The sequence below is a fragment of the Belonocnema kinseyi genome, chromosome 7 (genome assembly GCF_010883055.1).
Source record: "Belonocnema kinseyi isolate 2016_QV_RU_SX_M_011 chromosome 7, B_treatae_v1, whole genome shotgun sequence".
NCBI classification, from domain to species: Eukaryota; Metazoa; Arthropoda; class Insecta; order Hymenoptera; family Cynipidae; genus Belonocnema; species Belonocnema kinseyi.
Window position 1 is genome coordinate 91,874,507 of NC_046663.1, and position 9,029 is coordinate 91,883,535.

Consider the following 9,029-nt stretch of genomic DNA (forward strand, 5'->3'; position numbering starts at 1 on the left):
GGGGACCAAATAGTCCAAAATGGATGACGTAGTTTATGGACGGCCCCTTACCCGTGACTGGAAGGTTGCAATTGGCCAAAATTTTGGGACTGCCATCGCGAGCTTTGTGTTCCATAGTGACGACGACTTTTGTAGTTTCTGCAGAAACAAGATCCATTGCACCTCCCATTCCTTTCACCATCGTTCCTGGTATCATCCAATTTGCCAAGTCTCCCTTTTGAGAAACCTGCATTGCTCCAAGTATCGTCAAATCGATATGACCCCTATTTAATTTAACATTGAATTTAACATTTGATCGCAACTAAGCTCTAAAATAAAATGATAAAGTAATCACCCTCTAATCATAGCAAAACTCTCGTCACTGCTGAAATATGAAGCTCCTGGAAGAACAGTCACGGTTTCTTTACCGGCGTTTATTAAGTCTGCATCGACTTCAGATTCTTCGGGGAATGGACCGAGTCCCAAAATTCCATTTTCAGATTGTAAAGTCACCTTGACTCCTTTAGGAATATAATTGCTGGCTAGCATCGGTATACCAATGCCCAAATTTGCTAAACAGAGAAGAAAATGTTCAATATTGCAAATACTGGGAAGATAAAATAATATTCTGCTTTAGAATTATTTAGAGCTTTGGAAAATTATACAAATTCCAAAGTTAACTTACCGTACATTCCATTTTTAAATTCCAAAGCCGCTCTTCTTATAATTCTATCCCTAGCTTTACTAGCTGGAGTTGATTTTTTAGGTTTCGCGGTTTGTTTCGTAGACCTTCTCTATTATCAAAAATAAAATAAATAGTACAGACTTTGTATCTTAAATACATGATTAATTTCAATATGTAGTAAAACAATTCTAGAATCTCGATTCACGTACCTCAATACGTTTTTCGTAAGAAGCACCTTTTATGACTCGATCCACATAAATCCCCGGTAGGTGAACTTGATCAGGATCTAACTCACCTAACTCAACAATTTCTTCTACTTCTGCTATCGCAATTTTAGCAGCTTTACACATGATTGGATTAAAATTCCTAGCTGTTTTTCTAAACATAAGATTCCCAGCTTTGTCAGCTTTCCAAGCCTTCACCAATGCAAAATCTCCGGTTATTGCTGCTTCGAGGACGTAATTTCGTCCATCGAATTGTTGAGTATCTCTAGCATCACCAGAAATTTCTGCATCACCAGATTCATTATATTTTACAACGACGTTTCCCTCTTGAATTATAGTTCCGAAACCTGTGGGAGTGTAAAAAGCCGGAATACCAGCTCCTCCTGCCCTTACACGTTCTGCTAAAGTACCCTAAATAAAATATTCAAATGAAGTTGCAAAAATATATTTTAGGGAAATTATCAGAGTTGCTACAAAATTCCAATTTCTGAAGTCCCTAACTTTCTCAGATTTTACCCTAACCAATTGTTAATTTTTCTTGACAGTTATGTCTGATGTAAAAACAAACTTACAACTTATAGGTGATCAACAAGGCTAATGCAAAGCAATGTTTTTTTTTTTAATTCATTTTAAAGGCTTTTATTGACAACATTCATACCAAATTTTCTAAGGGTATGTATAGGAGAGGGGGGAAAACTCAAATAAGATTTTAAAAAGAATTTTTAACAAAATAGATGACTTTTCAACCAACAAGATTAATTTTCAAAAATCAAGATTAATTTTTCACCAAGAAAGATTAATTTTAAATAAATTAATATTAAAAATATGATTGTTTACCCAAAAAGAACGAACTTTCAAACAAAGAGATGAAATTTCAACTGAAAAAATTAATTTTCTACTAAAAGGAAAGAAAAAAAATCGATGAATTTTCAACAAAATAAATAGTTCAGTTTTAAACTCAAAAAAATATTTTAAAGAAATGTAATACTTCAATTTTTAGTTAAATTTTTAAGAAACTCGTTTGATTTTAGAGCCAAAAAAACGAATTTTTTACAAAAAAGTTGAATTTTCAACCTAAGGATATGATAATATGATTTTTCTACCAAAAGAATGGAATATTCAACCAAAAAAGACGAATTTTCAACCGAATAGTTCAATTTTCAAACTAAAGAAATTAACTTTTGGCTAAAATTATAAATCGTCAACCACAAAAATAAATTTTCAAACATAAAGATTAATATTCCACCACAGAAGACGAATTTTCAACAAAATATATGAATTTGCCACCAAACTGTTGAGTTTTTAACTTACAAAGATATATTTTAAACCAAAAATGTAATAATTATAATTTGAGTTAAAACTGTTAATTTTCTACCAGAAATTCATTATCAACAGAAATTTTTGTTAAAAAGTCGTTCCATTTTCAACTACGTAGTTGAATTTTCGCCCAAAAACGATGAATTCTCAATGAAAAATAATGGATGATATTTCAAGCAGACTGTTGTATTTTTGGCAAACATAAGTAGATTTCTACGATAACAAATGAATTTTTCCTCAAAAAAGACGAATTTTTAACCAAGAAAAGTTTTTCTGCCAATGAAAAAGAAGAGTTTCATCTCAAATTTCGAATTTTAATGCCAAAAAGCCTAATTTTCTATAAAAAAAGTTGAATCTTGTAACCAAAAATATGGATTTTCAAGAAAAAAAATATCATTTTAAACCAAAAAGATTTCAGTTAAAACAAATAATTTTCAAAAAAGAAGGTACTTTCAACAAAATAGTCCAATTTTCAATTAATAGAATATTTAAATTTTCAGTTATAAAAATTAATTTTCAAGAACAAAGAAGAGTATTTTCAACAAAATAGTTACATTTTTAACCAAAATTTTCAACTAAAGACTATATATTTCAACAAAACACGGTATATTTAAATTTTCAGTTTAAACAGAATATATTTCAACAACGAAAAAAAGTTTTGTCAAGAAAACAGTTAAATTTTCATCAAAGAAAAAAGATTTTTGAAGCAAAATGATGAATCATCAAACAAAAATGAATTTTTAACCAAATAAATCCACTTTCAACTACGTAATTGAATTCTCACCCTAAAAAGGGTGGGTTCTCAACGAGCAATCCAAAAGTTACACTTTTAGAAAAAAAAGTTATTTCTACGATAAAAAATTAATACTTAAACCAAAATGTCGAATTTTCAATCAAAAAAGACTCCTATGTCAATAAGAAAGAATTGAATCTCAATTTTTTTATTTTATTGCCAAAAAAACGTATGTACCACAAAAAAGTTGAATTGTCAAATGAAAAATTTGAATTTAAAGAAAGAACATCATTTTCAACCAGAAAGGTTAATTCAAGAAAATATATGAACTTCCAACCAAATATTTCAGATTTTATCTAAAAGAAAAATATTTCGAACCAAAAATGTAATCATTAATTTTTCAGTTAAAAAAATTAATTATTAAAAAAAGGCTTTTTCGACAAAATAGTTATATTTTCAGCTGAAAATATGAATATTGACCAAAAAAAATGAATTCTCAACGAGTAATATAATAGTTGATATTTCAAATAAAAAATAATTAATTTTCCGTTAAAAACAGTTAAATTAAAAAAAAAAAAAACAATTTGTCAACAAAACAATTCAGTTTTCAACCCGAAAATATCAATTAAAAAAAGTTCATTTCCAACCAAACTATTTAATTTAAAGCCAAAAAAAAATCTGAAAAAAGTTTCATTTTCATTAAAAAAAATATGGATTTTCTACAAGAATTTGATTTTCAACGATATAAATAAATTTTCAACCACAGACATGAATTTTTATCTAAAATCATGAATCGGCGACCAAAATAATTAATTCTTAACTGAATAGTTAAATTTTCAAGCAATAGAACAGTTACATTTTCAGTTGAAAAACATAAATTTAACAACAAAAATTTCATCAACGAAATTGCCATAATTTCCACAACAAAATATTAATTTTTAACTAAAAAGATTAATATTCTACCAAAAAAGACGAAAATTTAAGTTTTCAATTAAAAAAAAAAAAAGATTTTTCAAGTATATAGTAGTTAAATTTTCAACAAAGAAAAAATATTTTTTAACCAAAATAATGATCAACCAGAAAAATGGATTTTTAACAAAGTTGAGATTTCAAACAAATAATAGCATTTTCAGCCAATAAATAAATAAGTTTCAACGAGAAAAAAAAAGAATTTTCAAACCAAAATGACGAAATTCAACCAACATTTTTTAGTCAATAAAAAAAGGATTTAATCCCAAATTTTACATTTTCATTCCAAAAAGAAATTTTTCTTACAAAAATAGTTGAATTATCAAACGAAAAATATGATTCTTCAACAAAAGGGATCATTTTCAATCACATAGTTATTATATTTCACAAAATTCTGAGATTATTGAAAATTTCCTGAATTTTTCAAGTTTTTCCTGACATTCCCTGAATTTCCTTAACCAGTGTTAATTTCTCTGACTTTCCGGAATTCCCTGACCAGTAGCAACCCTGATTATGTACATATTCTGTCGAACATAAATTCATTTTCTGGCATATCAATGGTAAATCTTATTTACTTGAGGTGTTAATTCCACTTCAAGTTGTCCACTGAGATACTGCTTTTCGAATTCGGCATTTTCACCCACGTAGGAAGCAATCATTCTCTTTATTCTACGTTCTTTTAAAAGTATTCCTAGTCCAAAATCGTCCACTCCGGCATTATTAGAAACGACAGTTAAATCTTTAGATCCTCTTTTAAGTACGGCATCTATAAGATTTTCAGGTATTCCACAGAGGCCGAAACCACCTACTAAAACCCTGGCACCATTAGGTAAATCCGAGACAACTTCTTCGGCAGATTTAAATATTTTGCCGTCTCCAACTGGCGGTTTCAATTTTTCTACTTCCTCAACTTGTGGTACTTCCGCTTTTAAGGAAAAACTAACTGCGGATATCTGCAAAGACCGGAATTTTATCAAAATCGGACTTTTATTTTGTAATTATGCTTTATATACTTATATTTCGTATAACATTTAGTCAGGACCTAAGCCAGCAAAAATCAGACAAAATCAACGAATGACATTATTGTTAAGATTTTAAATTCAATAGATCAAATCAAAACACTTCAATCCTACTTTCAAAAATACCAAATTGTGTAACATAATTGATACAATAAATTTCTTCAATCGTTATCAGCATAATAAAATAAAACCTGAAAATGATAAATCTGTTGACCAAATTTAGATCTGACCTTAAAATACATTATGGCCATATGTATCCTTAATAATAATGAATTAATGTTGCAGAATGAGTTGACAGAATAAACATTAATAACTAGCACGATGGTAATATTGAATACATAAGATTCACGAGATTCAAGGCAAAAATATCGGAAATAGAGATACCGGTTTGTAGGTTAGGTTCTTCATAACCAAAATTGAAAGACTTACCCTCGTAAGATTTAAATGTTTATACGAATTCCTGAATTCGGCACTAGAGCGCAGAAAAATTCCACTTGCTCTGCTCATTGCAAAAGCCATGTTCATTTATATTCCACGATTTCGTTTCCAAACGAAAAATTTCGAGGTATAGATTCTAACCTAAAACTCACGAGAGCACATATTTCGATATTTCTCAGGATCGAGGTACAAACGTACAAATCAAGATTGAAAAAAGTATTAAAAGGACGAGATCGGGCTTGAGTATTATTTTTCACTGCACTAACCTATTTTTGGCAGTCCGATAAAATATGACATGATAAAAACTTGTTATTTTGCATGTTAAGGCTTTCAAGGCAATCTTTATGACCAGCGAGGTCAACATCAATCCTGAAAAATTATCAGAATCTTCTAATCATGCGAAATTTATATGGAAAATGAAAAAAACCTTGGATTTCTGATGACTTTTTTCTCAGTTTAAATATTCTCAGAAAAATATATATATTTTTTTAAATAAATGGAATATTGATTTTGAAATTAAATATATTTTTCAAATTACGAGTAAATCGACTGAATAATCGAACTTCGAGTTTGACGAAGAAAAAATTTTAATTTTCAATATTTAAACTTGAGCAAGTTAAAAATATTTATGGTATAAAAATGATAATTTAAAGGATAGGACCTGCTTATGAAATGTTTTTAATTAAAGTAAAAATATTTTGCAATCTCGTAAGGAGTACAAGAGTTTGCAATAAACTTGTAAATGATAAGAACTTATCTGATATTACTCATTTTGAAATTAAAGAATTAATGCTTTAACCAGAAATTAATATTTTCATTTTGTACCAGTAATATTTCGGATGTTGTGCCTGAAAGACTTTAAAAACTAAGAAACAGCCTAGAAACAGTTTATTCAAAATATTTATTTATTTTTTAAATTAGTTCCTTTTATCCTATCTAAAAAAATAGGTGAAACGAAATTATCGAAAATCTCGCACTCATTGTTATTGTTTGTATACTAAGTGAAAATTGCTTCAAGTTCTAACAATTAATTTTAATTCTGAAAAGAGAAAATTTAAACTGTAAATGAATATTTAATAATAAAGTCAACAATTCTGTTTTAAACTCCATGAGCAAATGTTTAAATCATGACAGAATTATTATAATCATAATCCCTATACCAGCATTAATGATGTTATATTTATTTATTAATAATTAATTTGAGAAAGATTTAGAATCATTTACAAATATCTTTAGAAAATGTTTAAAAATTTCGAAAGCAATTTAAAATTTGAAAAAATATATATTAAAAGTTATTACATACCTTGAAAAATTAGTTTTAAGAGAAAAATAGAAAAAAATGGTGAAGCTTGCAAAAGATTTCTGAAGCTTTTTAAAGTTTCAAAAATAATTATAAACATAAAATAATTTTAACAAATTCGAAAAAATGTAGAATTTTGAAGCTTTATAACAAAAAACTTGGAAGTTTTTAAAGAATTTTAATGATTTCAAGAAAATATAAATTTTTTTTTAAGATTTTCGGGAAAATTTTAAATAATTTTTTGGTTTACAAAATACATTTTAAGGGACACTTACACAAATTGTTGTACATTCCAAAAGATTTCTATAATCATGATGAAAGTATCTGGGAGATTTTCAGGAAATATTTTTTATTTTGCCGGATTTAAAAATATATTAGGAAAACTGAAATATTCAAAAGGATTTTTTTTAAGTTTTAAAAAGATTCAAAAATGATTAAAAATTTGAAGAGATTTCAGGAAATTTTAAACAAAATATGGATTTGTCAAGATTTTGAAATAATAAAATTGATTTTTTATATTAACAAAGGAAATATGTTTAAATATTTCAAAAGATTTTCTAAAATTTAGGGAAATTTTTTTGAAGATTTTAAAGAAAAAAATTCATTTTTGCAAGATTACAAAACTTTAGAACAAAATTCGTATAATTTTAAAATATGTTTAGAATTTTTTTTATTTCAAAAATAATTTAAATTCAATTTGGAAGTGTTTGGAGATTTAGAAAAGTTTCAAGACAACAAAACACTTTTCTTAAGATTACTTGAAATTAAATCATATTTAATTCTTTTTCAAATTTGAAAGAGAATATTGAAAAAGATCATTCAAGTTATCTTAAAAGATTTAAGAATTTTAGTAGCTTTGAAAATATTACAAATATTTTAAAACTTGGAGAGATTCATAAAATAATGTTAAATTTTTCCAAGCTTAAACAAGTCTTAAATATCTTTCAAGATCAAATGTTCCCTATAAGTTTTGGTAAAATCCAGTAAAATAAACCTGTAACTCTGAAGTAAATAAAATAATGATAACAAAAAATAAATAGGTGGTTATACGAAATTTTTATTTTGCAATTTAAAAATTATTTTTCCCGTCAAATGATAATTTATCGAAAAAATTTTTCTTTCTTGATTGAAAAAGCTTTTTTGGTTAAAAATACAGCACTTATGTTGAAGATTCGTTTAGAATTTGTAAACTTTTCCACAATTTTAATGTGGTGATAAAAATGAAATTGTGAACTAAAACCTATAATAGCAGTTGAATTTAAGATTGATATACACTTAAGGTACAGATAAAAAAATGTTGGTACCGTTAATATAAATCTTCAGAAGATTTCAAAAAATGGTAAAAGTACATTTTTTAATATTTCGCACAAAAAAGTTTCTGGGAAAATTTCAAGTTATTTTATTTGAATGTTTAGTGTTTACAAAAAATTATAGAAAGAATTCAAATAATTTAAAATCAGATTTCTGAAAATTTCAAAAAAAATCTGGAAGTTATTTTAATTTTGAATCATCTGAATTTTTTTAATATTCTGAATTCTCTGCCTTCCCTGAATTCCTTTAATTGTTCTGAATCCTTTGCATTATTTAATGTCCTTAAAATTAAGGACTCATGATAATCTTGTTTTACATTGTATATTATTAATTATCAATGCAATGTTTAATGCTCTCTTTAGAGCGCTCACAGTACAATGCTAGTAAAATAATAATTTTGTAATCTCTTGTACATTTTACACAGTCTATAATTTCTTATTTACAATATAAGTCTATTGTAAATATAACATATGCGTAAAAATATCTTAGCGAGAACTTATTGTCTTATTTACATCAGTAACGAGATAAAATATATATTATCGATATTTCAATCACATTCAGAAATAATCCTATAATTTCTATGAAATAAATATTTATCTTCTCTCATTGTACCTAGCTTTAAAATACTGAAATCCATTCAGAAAATTAATTTGCAATTGATTCTTCAATTCTTTTTTCTTGAATAAGCTATTTATAAAATTTGATATTGGCAGATTTATAAAAAATTAACAGTTGTAATGATAATAATCGAAGGCACAGTCTGCGATATCAGTTTATCACTAACGATTTGAAGCTTCAACAGTTTATCTGGAGTTATTGTCAATCTTATTACAAAACAAGAAATGATTATAATTTCATCGAAGGCGACCAGATCTTGCGTCAGTCACGGCCCCCCATAACTCAATAACAAAATCATCTGTAAAGCCAAATGCTTCCAAGTCGGAATTATCTATCGCCTCAGCAAATTCCATACTATTTCTCTTTCCTTCCGAAAGTTCCCAAATTTGTGTCGCTGAAATTTAAAAAGAAATAAATCTAGAATTCTTTAAACGTA

General features: G+C 26.9%; 2 protein-coding genes across 6 annotated transcripts in view; both read right to left on the reverse strand.

The window, feature by feature from the left end:
• Nucleotides 1-5,713, reverse strand: part of LOC117177490 (succinyl-CoA:3-ketoacid coenzyme A transferase 1, mitochondrial) — a 9,729-nt gene extending 4,016 nt beyond the window's left edge. The window contains exons 1-7 of one of the 2 annotated variants that reach the window (XM_033368224.1): nucleotides 5,631-5,713; nucleotides 5,356-5,505; nucleotides 4,483-4,860; nucleotides 874-1,299; nucleotides 665-773; nucleotides 335-551; nucleotides 52-263 (exon numbers count right to left, since the gene is read on the reverse strand). In XM_033368224.1, coding sequence (XP_033224115.1) covers nucleotides 52-263; nucleotides 335-551; nucleotides 665-773; nucleotides 874-1,299; nucleotides 4,483-4,860; nucleotides 5,356-5,451 — 1,438 coding nt within the window. In that variant the 5' untranslated portion in view covers nucleotides 5,452-5,505; nucleotides 5,631-5,713. Of the gene's footprint in view, nucleotides 1-51; nucleotides 264-334; nucleotides 552-664; nucleotides 774-873; nucleotides 1,300-4,482; nucleotides 4,861-5,355 lie in introns of both variants that reach the window. The other variant, XM_033368223.1, reaches the window with a different exon arrangement.
• Nucleotides 5,714-8,145: 2,432 nt separating this feature from the next.
• LOC117177219 (PDZ domain-containing protein GIPC3) overlaps nucleotides 8,146-9,029 on the reverse strand; it is a 30,993-nt gene continuing 30,109 nt past the window's right edge. For all 4 annotated transcript variants that reach the window (XM_033367771.1, XM_033367768.1, XM_033367769.1 and 1 more), the window contains exon 6: nucleotides 8,146-8,987. In XM_033367771.1, the coding sequence (XP_033223662.1) occupies nucleotides 8,830-8,987 (158 nt within the window). In that variant the 3' untranslated portion in view covers nucleotides 8,146-8,829. The remainder of the gene's footprint in view (nucleotides 8,988-9,029) is intronic.